General features: G+C 41.7%; 1 protein-coding gene across 3 annotated transcripts in view; it reads right to left on the bottom strand.

The window, feature by feature from the left end:
* Positions 1–18,574, bottom strand: part of sdk2a (sidekick cell adhesion molecule 2a) — an 80,500-nt gene extending 61,926 nt beyond the window's left edge. For 2 of the 3 annotated variants that reach the window (XM_047572931.1, XM_047572933.1), the window contains exon 1: positions 18,059–18,573. In XM_047572931.1, the coding sequence (XP_047428887.1) occupies positions 18,059–18,215 (157 nt within the window). In that variant the 5' untranslated portion in view covers positions 18,216–18,573. Of the gene's footprint in view, positions 1–18,058 lie in introns of all 3 variants that reach the window. The other variant, XM_047572930.1, reaches the window with a different exon arrangement.
* Between the last annotated feature and the right edge of the window lie 325 nt (positions 18,575–18,899).

Genomic DNA, 18,899 nt, shown 5'->3' with positions numbered 1-18,899 from the left:
TGTTTTTAGTGTGGGTGTTGCTAGCTTTTAAGGAGAAAGGGGACTCATTTACTGAGCACAGTTTCCAATCACTGTAAAAGTAATAGTGATACTGCTGGATATTGTGACACTAGTGTTAACAATATTCATACAAGAGCAGTTACAAGCTTCCTCAGCAGATATTGGTTAAGGTCAGAATTTTACATTGGAAACCAAATGGTGACTACCTTGTAAAAAGGCCAAGGCTGTGAAATCTAGAGGAGCCATGTTATAGACATGTAATTTGTGTTCAGACAGAGCTGTTTTAGTTCAGTCTTTATGATTAAATATGTCAGTGGATATGGCAATGCAGAGGTTAGACGCAGAAACCCATGGCAAATACTGCCAACTGCTGCTACAGGGCCTGGCCACATTTTTAATGGCACATTAAAGTGCTGCATAAAGACTAAACTGCTGCCCTCAATGGGCAACAGATGATAGAATTAAAGAGATTTAGAGTTTTGCAGGAATGGGCTGCATGTGTTTGATGTGGGGCTAGGATTAAGGGAGTAGACAAAAGAGGACAGCAAGGCAGCAGGGAACCTTGTGAGGGCAACAGTGCTCTCTGGAAAGAATCCACGGAGTGAGACGGGATGGACTGATAGCCCTTTCTAGCATCCACCATGTGCACAGGCCGGCACTCACCTACTAGTAACACCTGCTGCACCCATATGTCGCTACAATATCAGTCATCACCAAAACACTAGAATACAGGAGGTGTAAAAAAAGTTGTATTACACAAAAACACTCGTTCCATCCCTACCCCTACTCAAGGTAACTATAGAAACCCCTCACCTGTCGTCTCTTCCACAGGAATAGGCAGACAGCTAGGTCAGAGTGACACATTTTCTGTAACTCACAAACACACGGGATGATTTTTCATGTGTGGCGCTGTTTCCGATACTCTCATATTCCTACCAGAGCATAAGCAGACACACATAGCCTACTCCACACACGCCAGATTTATCACTTGCCTTTTCCCTGCCTCTGGTGTCTGGTGTTCCCTCTCTTGTTTGTGGTATGTCCCATTAAACAAACACTTGTATTGTCTTTGATGAGCACATCAACACATATGCACAATGATAAATGTTAGCATCATTACTCTTGCCAGACGAAGCTTGCAAAATGGCAACATTTATCCTGACGTGGCATATTTTGAGCCCAAGTGAAAACACAGCCCAGTATAAAGGGCTGGTGGGCTGCAGCAGCCTCTCTATTCACAAGAGACAAAACCTGGATCTGCGGCATGATCTGGCTGGCTGGACTTGTGAATAGAGCCAGCAATCCAGCAATGTGTTAACCCGCGTACAATACTATGAGATTCTGCCTGGCTGTATACAGCATAGTTGCACAGGGAGGTGCCTGTGTGTCATACTAGAGAGGCGGTAGGCGTAAAAGCTGGAAAAAAAAAGATATAATAACAAATGGCACTGATGGCAGTTCTTTGCTGTGGAAACAGAGATGCCAACCCACAACTGCAATCCAAGGCGATAGTGAAAACTCCAGCAAAAAATTACAAATTGCACCCTCATCTCTTAGTACTCTCCCACACAAACTTCTGCTTTCATCTCGTCCCAAGTGTGGAGGGAAGTTAAAAATAATTCAGCAAATAAAGGAGGGGTAGCAGACTGACAAACAAGCTCTAGTGTACGGGATGAAGTTAAAGCACAGCAGCGGTTGATATGTGAGGATGGGACAGCCTATATACCGGGTGATAAGAGGGGGCTGGGCCTCCCCACCTTGGCTCTCATTTGCCCGTTGCTTTCATCTCACTGCACACCGCAGACCTAGTGATTTACCCAGTGAGCAAAACACAGCCAAAACCAATAGCCAGCAGATAGCATCTCTTACGCTAACAAGCTTTTCACTTGGGGATACCACCAGCTTTTCTCATACAGCTAATTAGGGGTGGACCGGGAAGAAGACCTGCAGCTATCTATCCTCCCTGTCTTTATCTTTTACCAAAATGCTCCTTTTTTCCTCTTTCTGTCCTGCCCCCTACCTCTCCATCTCACTCTTGTAGTCTTTCCCTGTCCTCCTCTCTTGCATGCCTCACTCTCAAGACAGTCCACATTCCATTCACTCTATGCCTCTATCTAGCATCGTCCAATCCACCACCGTTGCTGCCAGCAGTGCCACTGTGTCCAGCCCAAGGCCACTACTGCTTCTTAATCCCATTAGGCCAAACACAATCAATTATCCAGTCAGCCATAAGAATCTGAGAGCATTAAAAGGTTAGCTCAGGAGATTTAAAGCCACTGATGTCTATGACAGGAATGCACCACTTTTCCTCCAGCTCTTCCCGCTTACCAGTGCATTGGCTCTGCGTATGTGTGTATGTATGTTAGCATGTGTTCATCAAGCTGACACCGGGGCCCCAACTTCAGCTACCACGCACCGCTAGCAGATCTTTAATCATGTCCCTGCAAGTCCCTGCAAATTACTGCCTTGTGATCGTAATCGATTAAGTGATAAACACAACCAGTGACTGCAGCTGCTGGAGCGAAGAAATACTGCTGCGGCCACCGGTTGACTTTTTTTTTCTTTATAATCGAATCCCCTCTTGGCAATAGTTATTGGGGGAAAAAGGAGACAGAAAGAACATTTTCTTCCAAGAAGGCAGCATTGTTGGGAATAGAACAATGCACCCTCATACTTGTACTAGCACTGAGATATGGAATTGAGGAGATACTGGTACAGGTCAATCAATGCTATCAGGTGGATAGACTGATTATATTCCCATTGTAATCTGTAGACTCATCTCGCCTCCCTTCATCTGTCCCACTACTGCCTGGTCATAAGCTTCATGCCCCAGTGCAGCTCCATTCATCGCTTGATCTAATTCTCTCCCTCCTTCCCCTTTATCTTCCCCACACAACCCTGTGCTCCACTCTCTCTATCCGCTGCCTTGTTCCCTCTCATGCACGAAAATTAAATATGATCCTTCCTATTCAAAGGCACCACTATTAGTCACATTATGAATATCCAGTTAATGTAGCAGAAAGCAGAGACCGTGCGAGTAACAGAAAGAAGTGACAGCCAGAAACAAAAGGTGAAAATATTAAACTTATTTTCAACGGTCTCATAGCAGAACTAGAAAGAACAAATATCATTTTGCATTTTGCAAGGAACACAAAATATCAATTATACAAATACCTTATTCCCTAGGATTAACAGTCCTGTGACATTTAACGATGTGATTCTAGATCTACCTCATCAGAGTGCGATACATCATTTATGGCTCATTAATATTTCCAGTGATGAATCATTGATTATGAGGCTATTATGAAATACTTCCACAAATCTTGTGTCCGTCCTTGCTACTGTCGCTGAAAAATCATTTGGCTAAGGCTTGAAAGTTGCTGGAGCACTTGTGGCTCTAACTTAGACCCCACTCCCGAGAACATGACGGTTTACACTTCAGAAGCGGCTGCCAAGAACCTTCTCCTCCGGGATTCAAATGTGTTCCCTCATGCAGACACGATAGCCACTTTTCAATTCCAGCTTCATATTAAACCACCAATTTCTACCACCGTGGCAGTGATTGAAATATGAAACCCTGCATATATACAGGCCATTACAGAGAATGCACGGCTCCAGCTGCTGTCTATCACCCCAGGGAACTAAGAGGAGAAGAAACAACAGGGATCAGCGACGGCCAGAACAGATTTCTATTTATTTAGTATTATTCAATAATGCTGAATTGACCCCTGACCCCCAGAAGCAGCCCATACCAAGCCACCCTCAGAAGAAAATGGCAGCCCTGTTGAATCAGAAGGACGCCCCTGGTGCTCAGTGGTGGGAAAGTTCAAATTTAACAGTGTTTGACAAGCCTAGTAGATCGGAGAAGTTCCATGTTTTGCTGTTTTTTTTTATTCTTGTGAACATTTAGAACCACAAACATACACAATCTAGGGCAACACCATAAAAACAGATAAGCGGGCATACAAATAACAACAAAATACGCAAGTAACCTCAGAATGCAGAGTTGAGAGAAAATGATGATCATTTTTTTGAGATTGCTCTTACATCTGCTCTCTATTTTTCTGTCTGTCTCTCTCTGAATGCACAAACAAATTTTGTTTTTTTTTTTCAGGGGCAACGTGAAGTGCTTTTATCTATCTGTTATGCCTCTTCAATTTTCAGCAGAATGGTTTGATGGCGAGGTACTTCTAACCTAATTCTGGCTGCTGAGAATGGATTATAAAGTAACTGTTATTCAAGTGCAAAATAAATGAATTGAGTAGCAAGCATGGCACACAATGCAGATGCCTGAAAACAGTGTGGACTGTATACGTAGAGGGCTAAATGTCTCTGACACACTGTGAAGCTGTTAAGGCTGTTTCTGCTGTTACTGCTGTTAATTAGTTCAGTTGATGGTTTGTATTCAATGGCATAGTCTAATTCAATTAAACCAGCTTTCTCCTTAAATACTGAGCCACTGCTCTACAGGAAACCTGGCTCAGTCTGATTGGCACCATAGTGTCAGTCATGTCCACTGTTCGCTGTTCACAGTCTGATACGCCACTCAAGTAGCTGTCAGAGGACACTCACCAAGGTTACATCTGTCAGGAGACAATGAATATCCCACTTATCTCAATAAAAGTCTTTACTGGTGTTTGAGAGATTGTTGCTGCCTGTACTTTAGACTTACATATAAATATAATATTACACAGAGTCTTTGGGAAAATACAGTTTGGTTTTCCCTGGTTCCTTTGAACAGTTTGAGCATCTAAAATGGAAAAGCGCTATATACAACCAATGCAGTATCATCATTATTATTATTATTGCTTCCTGTTTTTCCAGCTTGACAAATAGCCTGTTGAATTACTAATCTGCACCCAGTCAAGTAAACCTATTCAATCAATCAATTACATTTGGAAGCAGACAAATACATTTGCATATCGTTGTCATCTCTGTCAGCTGCTTCAGCGAAAAATCCATCCACAGAGCCAAAAGCACTTCCTTATTTCCTTCAAGATAAAATATGAACGGATGTCATTCACCTAACAGTCATTCAACATTAATGGCCATGTAAGGTGGCAACTACAACCCAAGGTAAGTCTACACGCAGTGAATTGTGTGTTAATGACAATGAATTGCTGCACTGTGCTTCCACAGGAACAATCTAAGTCGGTTGACAGGCAATGCAAATGTGTTGTTTATGCAGCATAAATCACCAGCTATCAATAAAACACCTGTAGAGTTTCAAAACTAACACAGATTCTCTTTGAGGGCTTAATATCTAAAACAAAAGAATCAGTTTGCTTTGGTGTGCAAAACAAATGGAGGAACCAGACAGCCCACCGGGGTAATCAACGTTTCAGTGATCTAACATTGTGCCTGACACAGGTTTTAATATATCATATATGATATTGTTTTTGTCCATAAAGTAAGCCATATCATACGATGGCAGGAGGTCCTTAAAAAACATCTTCCGTCTCCAGGGGCAGCGGTTCCCTCTCTCATCAACCATGCCCAGCCGCTGTGACTGTCACTCTGCAATCTGTTATGAGAGGGGAGCGTGTTCCTATTTTTATAAATGTATTCATATTCATTAGTCCTGAGTGTCATTCATAGCAGCAGTTCTTTAATGCGGTGCGTAACCATCAGAGGCTGGAAGAGCCTGCCTCCTCTCATCTCACAAATTAATAACACAGGCAATCACTGCAAAGGTGCCCACTGTCAAACAGCAATGGCTCCTGATTTCCATCAACAGTGTGCATTTCCTCATTTCTACATGACCCACAAAAGAACACTCAGTGGTCTCCCCCTGTGGAATAACAAAAAAAAAAACTATTGTACAAGTATCTGAAATAAGAAATCGTTAATTTAAGGCAGAATTAATTACCTTTGCTACCATGTATCACTGCAGAATAACATCTTGATGGCAGCTGGTTAATTGTGCAGAATTACTGGTGTGGACTGAGCTGCTAATGAAAGCAATTAGGCCTCGGACTCACAAGACTGCTCGAACTTTAACTAAGACAACATACTTTGTCTTGGTTGTGTTGCGTGTGTCACAAAAAAATCACATGATGGATTAATGCCACAGAGTCAACCAGAAATGGAGTCAAGGCATTTTGAGTGACATCTTGGAAAATCCAAATTTTTCCAAAACTGCATTGGCTGCAGATTTTGACATAAAATATAGATTTTACACTGCTTTTTGACACATTTCAATGAATTTCCTCTATACTTCACATCCACTTTTCTCATGCACCATTTTAGGCCTAGTGTATTCTGAAGTAATGGAAGTGTTCTGCTTCTCACCGCCCTGACATGTTTTTTTCATGGGCATTGTTTCTGCTCCACCCCACTTTAAATCAAGAGTACAATGCATCTCTCTCCACGCCCAAGCCCGCTTCTCCACCATACCTCACTCTGGACAACATTAATAAAACAAGCTTTCAATGATGCAGAGCGGAATGCCACATTGGGCTGTGAGTAGTGGTGTGATTAAAGCTTTTAAACCACACCACCCTTTGAGTTTGCATATGTCAGCTCTGAAGTCTGAGTGTGTAAAAAGGCTGGTAGAATACATGTTCTCTCGGTTGTTTGCCTTGTCCTTTCTTTTGTTCGCCCGTCTTCACTATTTTTTACTAATGCATGGATAAGATGAGTGCTGGGTCCACTTTAACTTATACGGGTGTAAAAGGATTTTCAGTAATAACATTTGAACACTGTGAGTTCACATAAGAAGATACAGGCTGAAAAGTAGTTGGTACCACTAGTAGTGAGTCATGCCATTACAGTATCTGTATTCTCTTCTGTTTCTTTAATTATGTTGCAGCTTTTCTCTCTTCACATAGTGACAGTACATTTTCTGTAAAGCACTTGCAAAGACATTAAAAGAGACATATTTGACTGTTCATTTCTTCTTACTATTCCCTCTATAATCTTAGGATATGAGTACCCCTTGAGTGATTGTAGAAGTGGAAATAAAGCTTTTTAATTGAATTTCATGAAATTAAACATTGGCTGCAGCAGTTTAATTTAATTGATGTAATCCCACTGACTCTCCCATCTCTGCAGTCACCACAGGCAAAGAACATGTCCAGCATTGTTACAATAAAATATGATAACGTTTTTTTTTTCTTCAGTGAACAAGGGAATTACTCTTTAAAAGCCCCCCAAATTGAAATAGACTGACCACAACTTTGCGAAAGGTTTATGAATAATCGTGCTGACTTGTACTCTGCAACAGCACCAGAAGTCTGGACAGCTGTAGGCCCCCATGTGTCCTCATGTCTGCTCACAAAGAGGGACTACAAGAGCCATCCCTGTCATCGTTTCTGCCACAATGCTTTTCCTTAATTCATCCATCACAAATCAGTTTTGAGCTATCATGTATGTCACATGTGAAGCATATCCGATTTGGCTTTATTCTCAAGAGTAAAGCTCTGTCTCTGTCTAGAGTGTCTTTGCATGTCCAATATAGAGGTAACCCCTCCCCTTGGCTGTATTCTCAGAAGACATCCTGGTTGCAGTACAACACACGTCCCCAACAGAAGATGCTTGGGCTCGTTTGTTCGGTTATTTCACTCTGGATCTGAGACAGAAGGAGACAGTGGCTTGGCCATTAGGGACCTGGTACTCCCCTGCAGAATTAAACAGGCTGCTGTCTCAAGCTCCAGTGACAGGAAATCTCACTCAGATCACAAAAGGGAGCAGTGATTGCATCTGACATGTGCATCCTCTCCCTTCAGATGCAATGTCTTTGTTTTTTTCTGAACTACTCGCGTGTAGGCATTATTTTTCTCTAGCATGTGTGTGTGTGAGTGAGGGGGGTTGCCTTTCTCCGTTCCTCCTACTTCGCTTCTAAAATTGAAACTGTGACCTTTTTTTATATACTTGTCATCTGTCTGTGAAAGAAGAGCTAAAAAGTGTCTAACAGGGTGGGTTTAGATTTAAAAAGTAGACTGATGGGAAAGATAACCCAAATGTGGTGGTGTGAAACACACAGAGTAAAGCAGAAGAACACGGAGTAAAAGTATAAAAAGGCAAGCGGGATGAGAAGTGGAAGGGTTACTGTGTGGGCTCAAACTGGGCACACTAATCTCTTTGATCCCCACATTTTACTGTCAGCTGTTTCCTAGCTACCGTTGGATCTGCACAGAATTTAGGATTTGTGCTACTGTACACCACAGCAATCTCTACCCCACTGATGCAGCGCTCTCCATTCTTTTCTCCATCAGTACCCCACACAGCGCCAACATGTGAAGCCATATTTATTTCTCTTTCTTTTCCCCGTTCTCCCCGACCTCACTGCAGTTGGCAGTGGCTGTGACATGGCAGGGATGTAGGCTTAACCGGGAAGCATTTCGCACAGAGGGCCATCAGACATAACACATCATACTAAAAAGGCTTCTGATTTTGTCTTTTCACCCAAGACCCCATGTTTCTGCTCCACTTTCATTAGTTGTTCTGAAAGCAGTTCTGGAATACCCTTTTGATCATTTGTTAGAGCTCCATTTAGAGACAATGAAATAATCTGTAATATGTAAGAATAAGAAAATCCTGTTTTATGTAATGATGTACATGAAAACTTTTTCTGTGTGTATGTTTGTGCATCTGCTGACATTAAATGAATAAAAAAAATTACATTACATGGAAAAAATTACATGGAAATCCATCTGATTCTTCTTTCAAGCTGCCTATGGAATTACAACAAATATGTCTTAGACAGACTTTATTTGTCATTTAGATTTCCATCAGAGAGAAATTTTGGTGCAGTATCCCAGAGCACAGCAGGAATACTAAATAGAAACAGTATATACAGTGAATATGTTTCTGTTAAATATCTGCACGAGATCTCTTTCATCCTTGTCAGTATTGGTTTCTTTCAGATGTGCAATGCACCATAGGCTTCCCACTTAACCTGTGAGGAACTCTCCCAATCTGGTCTTAAATCATTCCAGGCAGAATCACACAGCAAACTCGATTTGAGTATTGGCGGATTCATGCTTCATTGTCAAGCATTGGCTATCCATGGCCCTCTTATTAATCCTGTAAGCATGCAGAGGCAGAATGAAAGCCATAAGTTTCTCAATTTGCTGATTTCAAAAGGAGCTGCCAGGCAATATTGACATTCCTAGGTCGTGCAGGACCACCCCTTTTATTCTGGAGGCTTTGAGTATGTTTATTTTGATCAAGCGCTTGAAATCTTACTAGTCAATTCTTTTCTTTCTTTAGTGTGTGTGTGTGTGTGTGTGTGTGTGTATATGTAGTTTGACCTATTTGTTGGTAGTTTGTTGTATATTGGGGCTGGGAGGTATATTTCCTATTTAACATATACTGCTATACTATATTTTCAAATGAACTATAGAATGACATATGGTATATGCTTGTCAAGTAGAGACTGCATAACATACCCAGTTTGTACAACGGGAGCTATTGGACGTCTGCATGTTCCCATATGAATGAAGTATTAACCTATCTAATACAGCCACAAAATGCAGTTTTTCAGCGGGTGAATTTTCTTTTATGCGTCTTTTTCAAAGTATGTCTTTTGATGTAAACTTTCTTAAAAAGGAAAATCACATTTTGTCAAGGTTTTCATCTGAGGCTGCATCCCGCCTTATGTGCCATATGTTTTTAGTTTTGCACCTAAAGCACTTTCATGGGTGATATTGAGATACGAAGGAAAGGAACTCCAGATGTGACATAAGCCAAAGAGAAGAAGTCTGCCCTACTGCTGTCAGCTTGCATCACCATTACTTCTTAACTGACAAGCTTCTGATGTTACAGACAGGGACAAGCAATCAAACGAACAGTATGTATATACTGAAGTGCTGCAATGCTCCATTCTGACATGCATACAGGCTTAAGGCAAATTAAAAAGCCTGTTGAATGAGACTGTAGGTGTAGATTTCTTTAGATTTAGCAGTCAACGTGTTAGCATTTTCCATGCAGGTTGCTCTGTTGCACACCACTTGTTTTTAAAACCATAGTGGTAAGTCACAGATGATGAGCTCCCATAAGTTCTTAGGCAGGAGGAAGATGACAGGTGTTTGAAACAAGCAAACATGGTCACGATCCCGTGTGTCCAAGACCAGGACGATGGGGATTGAGAATCACTTCTGGTACTAATCAATACAAAGAACAAAGCATTGAGAAGCAGCTACATGCATTTCGTTAGCTGCCCCAGAACACCTGGTAGGCCTGCTGCTAAGCACAACCTGAGCAGAGCAGCAAACTATATGGTGCAGATGGGGAGGAGTAAGGAATCTGGAATGAAGGACCCTACTTCCGATGCCATGATGGAATGGAATGGTTTATCTGGTGGCTGCAACCCTGATAACCTTCCAACCACTGACCCAATTTTAATGCCTGTTGCATCTATAGAAAATGGAAACAGAAAAATTTCATATGGAAGAAACCGGCATGCAGCAACAGGATTTGTCTGGAAGCAAAAATCTGTGTTTTCCTTCCCCATCCTCTTTAGATGCATATGTTGTGTGCTTTGGTTCAGCAGACTTTTTTCATGTTAATGCATTACGTTTAAAAGCAATATTCCTTCCTATCCATGGCATCTTTTACTCCAAGGTACTGTGCTGTTGGGGACGTGATAGGCTTGGTTTGATGTCAGGACAAGAATGGAGCAGGGTGACGTGAATTCACTGAAGCTACAAAGAAAAATAGATTGGTATGACGAGTTGTTTTCACTACGGCAAGGAGAGGAATTAAAATAGGCTCCCCATCCCCACGGTTTTTCCTCCATTTTTCTATTTCTTTATGTCTTTTGCCATTTTATTCACAACACAAGAATACATTCACCAGTCCCCAGGAGGGGCAAGCCGGATGAGAGCAGAGATTCAGCAAGTGCATTATGCCATAAAAAGCATTGTTTTTTCTTTCACTAGTTTCCCCTGTGTTGCCTTTGTGTTGTTTAAATGTTTACATGGAACTGCTTGGGGCTTGAAAACAGATGTTAGGTAAAAGAAAACTGCGTAGATATAATCCATATTTTCCCCAGATGAATGGAGTGACACCATTTTAAAGGCTTTTGAAATGGCTCCTTAGAATTCGACAAAGATGCCTCCCTTGCCAAAGTGATATTAGACAAATTAAAAGAATAGTGCTACTTCACATTCTTCTCAGTATCCAAGGTCATTTTTTTTCTTTCAGTTTCTGTCCCAGCTCAGGGGCTGTTCTGAGACATTTTCCATTCCTGAGATGCCTCTCAGCCCTATGTCAGATTGATTAGACTTTTAGCCAGAATTAATACATGAAGAATTTGTTTGTTTCCCCCTGCAGCTCTTCTACCCTCAGTCTCATCAGTAAACAAGGGGACATGGAAACAAAACCACTCTCAACTGTGTGATTAAAGTTGGTCCAAGAAAAAAACCATGCTACAAAATTATTGCTGTTACTATAAAAAATTAAATCCAATTTGAGTAGCCTATATTTTACCTTTCAGTCTATGTGACATTGGTATAACGAAACTTTGTAGTGGCAAAATCTTGCTATTCAAAGATATTTCAGATTACTCACTGGCCGTTACAATTCCCAGTGCAAGCGCTACATAAGTGAGCACACTAACAGAGCAAGAAAACATGATTTCAACCCAATCTATCTATATGTTGTTTTGTTGTGTTGTCGTATATATATAAACACATATACACTCACCGGCCAATTTATTAGATACACCTTGCTAGTAAAAGGTTGTACCCACTTTTGCCTTCAGAACTGCCCTAACTCTTCATGGTATACTTTCAAAAAGTTGTTGGAAACATTCCTCAGAGATTTTGGTCCATATTGACATGATAGCATCACACAGTTGCTGCAGATCTATTGGATTGTGACCTGGTGACTGTGGAGCCCATTGGAGCACAGTGAACTCATTGTCATGTTCAAGAAACCAGTCTGAGATGATATGATCTTTGTGACACAACATTTAAACCATGCTCAGTTTGTACTGAGGGGCCCAAAGTGTGCCAAGAAAATATCCCCCACACCATCACACCACCACCACCAGCCTGAACCATTGATACAAGGCAGGATGGATCCATGCTTTCAAGTTGTTTATGCCAAATTCTGACACTGCCATCCGAATGTTGCAGCTGAAATCAAGACTCGTCAGACCAGGTATTGTTTTTCCAGTCTTCTGTTGTCCAATTTTGTTGAGCCTGTGTGAACTGTAATCTCAGTTTCCTGTTCTTAGCTGACAGGAGTGACACCCGGTGTGGTCTTCTGCTGCTGTAGCCCATCTTCTTCAAGGTTCGACGTAGGGATGTCACGGTTACTCAATTACCCGAATAAATCGTGGTATTAAGCGCTACAATTAATTGATCGTAATGTTTCCTGAATACCGTCAGAAAATAATATGCCGGAACCACAGTTAAGGGCTACTCAAACGGAACGAAAACAAAGTCACGCAACACCCACACAGTGTTTCCTCTACATTCATTTAGGAGTGGCGGGTCACCATTCCTAAATCCTAGCCACCGCTCCCTCAAATTTCTTTATTGACGCAAATACGCCACTGCTGCATGTTTCCGACATGTCTCACAGGTACTCGCAACTACTAAGGTAAACAATAGATAACTACCTTGCTCAGTATCAGTATCATGTCCGTTTCTGTTAATAATTTCGTCTTTTGAGCGCTGGCGTTCTCGATACACGCTGGTCTGTTGACAATATCACGTGATGGTGGTGACCGACGCTGCACGTTAAATTATCCAACGTTTCATCCAGGGGTTTTCTTTTTGCTCAGGTGTATGTGTGTACAATACAAATATTGGATCATATAATTAGTAATTTAATTGTATTTTGGCATCAAAAGATAGAAAAAAAGGAAACTTTAAGAACTTTAAAAAGCATTCATGTTATTTTACATATGAATAGATCTGTTAAATCAATCAACACATAATATTCGTGATTATCATAATATCGGGATAAATGTGTTGTGCATTCAGAGATGCTATTCTGCCTTCCTTGGTTATAACGAGTAATTATTTGAGTTGCTGTTGATTTTCTGTCATCTCCAACCCGTCTGTCCATTCACCTCTGACCTCTCACAACTTCAGCAAGTTGTCTTCATCACCTCTACATGCGAAATTGCACTGAATTGTAGCCATGTGATTGACTGATTAGGTATTTGTGTTAACAAGCAATTGAGCAGGTATATATATGCATATATATATATATATATCCCATCTCACCTTCTACTACTCCTCTAATCTAATCCTGACAAGGGTCGCGGGGGTTGCTGGAGTCTATCCCATCTGTCATTGGGCGAGAGGTGGAGTACACCATGGACAGGTCGCCAGCCTATCGCAGAGCTAACAGAGAGACATACAACCAACCCAATTAGCCTAACGAGCATGCTTTCGGAGGTGGGAGGAAACCAGAGTTCCCAGAGAAAACCCACGCAGACACAGGGAGACCATGCAAACTCCTCCCAGAAAGGTCTGAGCTGGACTCGAACTTTCTAGCGAGAACCTTCTCGCTGGGAGGCATCAGTGCTAACCATATTGGCCACATTGCAAAGAGGCCAAACAGCAAGTTACACACATCTTAAATAAACACTGTGTGTAATTATGGTACTGCAGCTGAGTTGCTACCACACTCCTTCATCACTCTTTAACATATATGACTTGTGTTGTGGGAAATGCAGCTATATCATCCCATAGAGTTCTTATGATTTACTATCACAGCTAAATTTAGATGTGGTCAGTCTGTAATTAATGGTCTTCTTTTATACGGCCACATACATGCAAAACAGATTGGGCTTACTTGTGTTGTTGTGGGTGTTGTTCAGGTGGATGAAGGTGAACATGTACTTCATCAGTCTTTGTAGGAGCCATGAGTTTCCTGAGATTTCATTAAAAGGGTATTTCTGCTGATGGAGTTGTGTAATCTGGTATATATTGATTTTTCTATCTCTCTGTGGATAGGCTTGTGTTTGTGTGTTAGTGTGTCACTGATGTAGATGAATTATGATCTAGTGCCCGCATTAGGGTGGGGAGTTTTAATCACACAAGGATTCAGAGTGTTTTAAACAAATGTTTTTTTGTAAGCATGGCGGATTACTATAAGATTTAAAGATTTGGAAATGGCTGACAGCTGTCAAGCTGCATAATAACGTACGTCCAGAAAATTATAGCAGCTGCCGGTTGGCAGAATGTCAATGCTGCTATCTAGATTAAAGCTCGATAGACAGAAACATGAGCACCAGCAAGCACACACTCACACAGTTTTACAGCTGAATATATGGACACAGAGAACACACAGTTACTTGCGAGACACACATATTTCAGAAACAGGCTATGGGAATGAATGAGAAACAAAAAACTGCTAAAGGGGAAGAAAGACAAAAACTGACATCTGTTTACTTGGTATTTTGATGAGTGAGTCTTAAAATGGCTTGCTGAGAACAGCCTGTAGAAAGGTTCCCCCATGGATTGATCATGTATCCCCTTGTGCACTGGAACAGCCAGCTGTATTAAACTCTGCAGGAGCCTCAGTAGGAACCTGCTGAAAAACAAGTACATGCCACCTCTAGTTCCCCGGGGAAGCTTGTGTGCCTGTGTGTCGCTAATTTATGACATCCTCAGAGGTCCTCCCCTCTTAGGGAATGACTGCAGAATCCCTGACTTTATGCACAGGCACTGGCAGTCATTTGCAAACAAGAATTTGGCAAAAGGATAATATCTGCTTCCTACTTCAGAAGAAGGAGACCTCTCTTGATGCCAAGAGGACCCCGTGTAAAGACTGCAACTGCAGCTTCACTAAAGAATCACATTCAACAACTGTGCACCATAGAGGAAGCTCAAAAGAGCTCAAAAGAGCAGCCAAACAGAGGTGTGAATCACTCATCAATGCATATGTACAGTGGTATATTCGAGGGGCCAGAATATCTACAGCAAGGATGACAAGGGATCTGTTTTGGGGAGGGCAAGGAGCAAAGCCTTGTGACCTAGTCCTGGAAGCAACAGATACTCACAGACTCAAGACAGACAATCTTGAGAAAAGAATGCTAATAACAGCTAGAGGAACTATGCCCTGCATAATAAGAGACACCTGAGACTCTATTTAGATAAGGTTAGGGGCACTTCAGAGCAATGGGACCCATTCAAAAACAAACAAGCAAAAGGATTATGCTGCTTTTAGCACCTTGGAACACAGAGCATTGTGATTATAAGACTGGAATGAGGACATGCATAGAAAAAACACTTCTCATATGAATAAACTTTCAAGGTGTCTTTTTTTCTCCAGTGAGGCCTAGAAAAGTAAATGAGTTATTTGTCAGACAAGAGCATTTCCTTTGTGGTTCTATATGACCCACTGTAACAAAAATAATAATAATAATAATAATAATAAAAAATAAACATATAAATGTTATTGATCTTGCTGTTTAATCTGAAGACTGTGTACACCAAAACTGCTGATGGAATTCTAGTCCAGTTAGCATACACAAAACACGTATTAACTTACCTGGATTGCCAGGATCCATCCTTGCTTTCAGTCTTACATCTGGGCTACTATATATCTCATTATTCTTACACTTAACACATTAACACGTCAACCACTGACAGATGACTAATAAGGAGACATGGCAGCCTCTTATCTCCCTCTACTCTCACATCTCTGATAAGAAAAGAAGGAAACTGTTGGTTATGTATTGTAACACCATATTCTGGATCTATGATTTTAGACATAACCCTGCAAGAGATGTCACACCATGATCCTTTGTGTCCACTTGTACACTATGTCACATGAATTCTGCTCCCAGTAAGCCATTTTTTTTTCTTCAAAGGCTGTGTCTACACTTGTAGATTCTAGGGTAACAGTATGTAACCAATGATTCAGATGGGCTATTCCCTCAAAGAGCTGTTGCTACTGAAATGAGGGAGTATTTGGATGTGTGTTGATGCCCCACTGTGACACACAAGATGGTCCTTATGCAATTTACTAATCCATGATGGGATAAGAAGAACACCTCTTGACACACGTGCAAAACCACATATAAAAAACAGATATAATAATATGTCTAGCTGTTTAAAACTGAGTCACAGAGACCGTGCAGTTAGAAGAAATGGAAAAAAGAGGCATACAGTGCCAAAAGGCCCAGATGTATACCACTGCCAAAAGGAGGGCTGTGGACAATTTGAGGCTCACTACAATGTAGGACAAAAGGTTCCTGTATCTGTCTGATGTTAATTGCGCAGAAAACACAGACAGAAAGAGTACCACCTGAGACAGTGCATATTTGCACCCAGGGACCTTCCAAGTTTTAAGAGCAAGGAGCTTTGAGAACCACAATGTGTGCCTGTGTTCGGAGTCATGAGAGAAAGCATATACTCTCAAAGGAGGTATGTTCTATTATCAGACGAGCAAATACCCTTCTGCATTCCTAAATCTGCTCAACAACATCTGAACATCGTTGCATGGCTTTGCACTCCCAGGACACACAGAGCTCTGATGGAGTCGTTAGTAAACTGATGAGACCTTGCATCAATATCTGTCTTGAGGAATCCAATCACAAGTGACCGGCAAGTGCATGAACACACCCAGGATGAATTTAGGACGCATTTGAGGGATCTGATCTAGGACCATATTTGGAGGTGCTGCAGGTTGCATTTGTCCACATTCCTTGGTAGTTTGAACATACAATACATTCTGGGTCACATTAAATACCAATTACAGGGATGCACTTGTCTCTACTGAGTCCTGCCTGATTTATTGAGAAAAAAGACTTACGGCCATGATTATAAATGATCACGATGACAGAAAGGAAAAAGCATCATACATCTGTTCTTTAGTAATGAGAGCCCTTTAAAATATTCTGTCCTTGTAGCTGTTAACTAGCTAAATAATAAATAAATCTAAATGAGAATTAATTAATGAAATGATTGAATATGAGTACACTGTGTGTGTCTTTAACGTATCAGTGTTAATTATTGCTGCAATTGTGCTGATTTTTAAGGAGCCATGTGTTGTCAAGTTTCCTCAATGACTGATGTCTTCATTTATCTTTATTATCAGAGATCATGGTGCATACAGAAGCTTCCCATGTTTGAGTTTTGTGCAGGTCTAGCGAATGTCAGGATGGAAACCAGTGAATAATGAGTTGACATGTGTGTCTGAAACAGCAGTATTGATCCATTAGAGACAGTCGCTGTTAAAATGTGATACTCATAAGATTATTCAGACACAGAGTGAAATACTGAGCTCACATCTACAGAGCTTGATGGAGATTTTTGGTTCATTTATTTTTGTTTAGATTTTTTTCTTTTTAACCCCACAAGAACAAACTATATCAAAACGTTTTTCCTTCCAATGAATGGCACTACAATTAACTGAGATGAAGTCATTGTGGTCCAGGATACATTCTGCAGCATGGACCATCTCCAAATGTGGATTGGGCGTTTTGATGTCAATGTGTGCTGAGTGCATTCAAACCATTACTTGGAGTAGTCACTCAATCAGTCAAAGCTACTTCTGCATTGGTTAAGCAGCCTGTATGTGTTTTTTTTTTGGGGGGGGGGGGGGCGCCAGGTACTTCTTCAGTGTTCAGTCGTTGACTACTTGATTGCTGAAGAAAACTGGGAGCAGAACCCAGGCTACACAACAGATGCTATATCACTATATATATACCAAGGTGAGCACAAGGCATGTCCGCGAAGAGTTAAACCTAATTTCAACAGCACTTGAGGGGGGGGGGGGTTGCATAGCTCAGTTAGCTTTCAAGTGGTCCTCTGGTCAGCTTACACGCTGTTATACAGTATGAGGGAAATATTTAATATTTAACCAAGGGACACATTTTATCAGTGGATGTGATGCTGATTTAATACAGTAAGACACACACGCACACACTATCACACACAGATGTATATTTAATTTACGACCTTAACTGTATTACAGCCATGCACACCCAGCGCGCGCGCGCTCGCGCGCACACACATTATTCTGGACAAGACTAAGACTTTCTTGTTTCATTAGTATCTACACTGTGTCAACAAACAAAAGAGCAAACAACAACTAAAAAAAAAAATAAATAAAAAAAAAAAAAAACCTCAGACGCGCGTCTTACCTTGAGCCTGAGCGGTGAGGACACAAGTCGTTGACAGTAGAAACCAACAGGAGACCAACACCTGTCCGACCCGTCCTGTCCGTCCGACACTAACCATGGTCCGCGGTGCTATTGTCAAGCCCCCGGTGCGGATTGACCGTGTCCACGCCGGGAACATGTTGCTCAGTGGCCACACGCTCGCAAGAAGAGTCCTGGCTGCCGCTGGTCCTGTGCGTCAGACTCCTCCACACAGTTGAAGGTGAGTGACTGGGGAAGAGTGTGTGTGTGTGTGTATGGGGGGCGGAGGGGCTCTGTCAGAAAGCACCAGGCATGCAGACAGACGCGCGGTAGTGTGGAAAGCCCGTGGACAAGTCTCGCATTAGTCAGGCGGAGTCAGTTCAATTGAATTTGCTCGGCTGTCAAGTGTGCTAGACGGAGTATTGACATCATCTTCTTACTGCTCATCTGAATACCCCCTGAATGGATCGCAGAGAGACGAGTGAATGGAAAATGGACCATGTGACAAGATGTAGTGTGCACACAGTCTCCAAGTAATACAGCACGTTAACTCATCCCAATTAAAAGGAAGATCGGGTTTTTATTTGCCCACACCTCCACATTGCAACTGTTACAGAGCAAGGCACTTTGGCATCCAATAGGTTACCTAGTGGGTCAGGCTGTACTCTCCCCGGTGAGTTAGAATGGAGTCGATCCACCTTACTAAAGAGGAAAGCGTTTTTTATAACACCCCACGGTGCAATTTGTCATTAAGGTTGAATATTTTTATACGAACCGGCCGTCTCGCAGACCAAGTTTTTGCCAGCCTATGTGCTCTGTACGCTATTGCCACCACGCGGCAGAA

This window comes from Mugil cephalus, chromosome 20, assembly GCF_022458985.1.
Source record: "Mugil cephalus isolate CIBA_MC_2020 chromosome 20, CIBA_Mcephalus_1.1, whole genome shotgun sequence".
Lineage (NCBI taxonomy): Eukaryota > Metazoa > Chordata > Actinopteri > Mugiliformes > Mugilidae > Mugil > Mugil cephalus.
The sequence above is the reverse complement of the archived record's forward strand: the minus strand, read 5'-3'. Positions and strand labels throughout refer to the sequence as shown.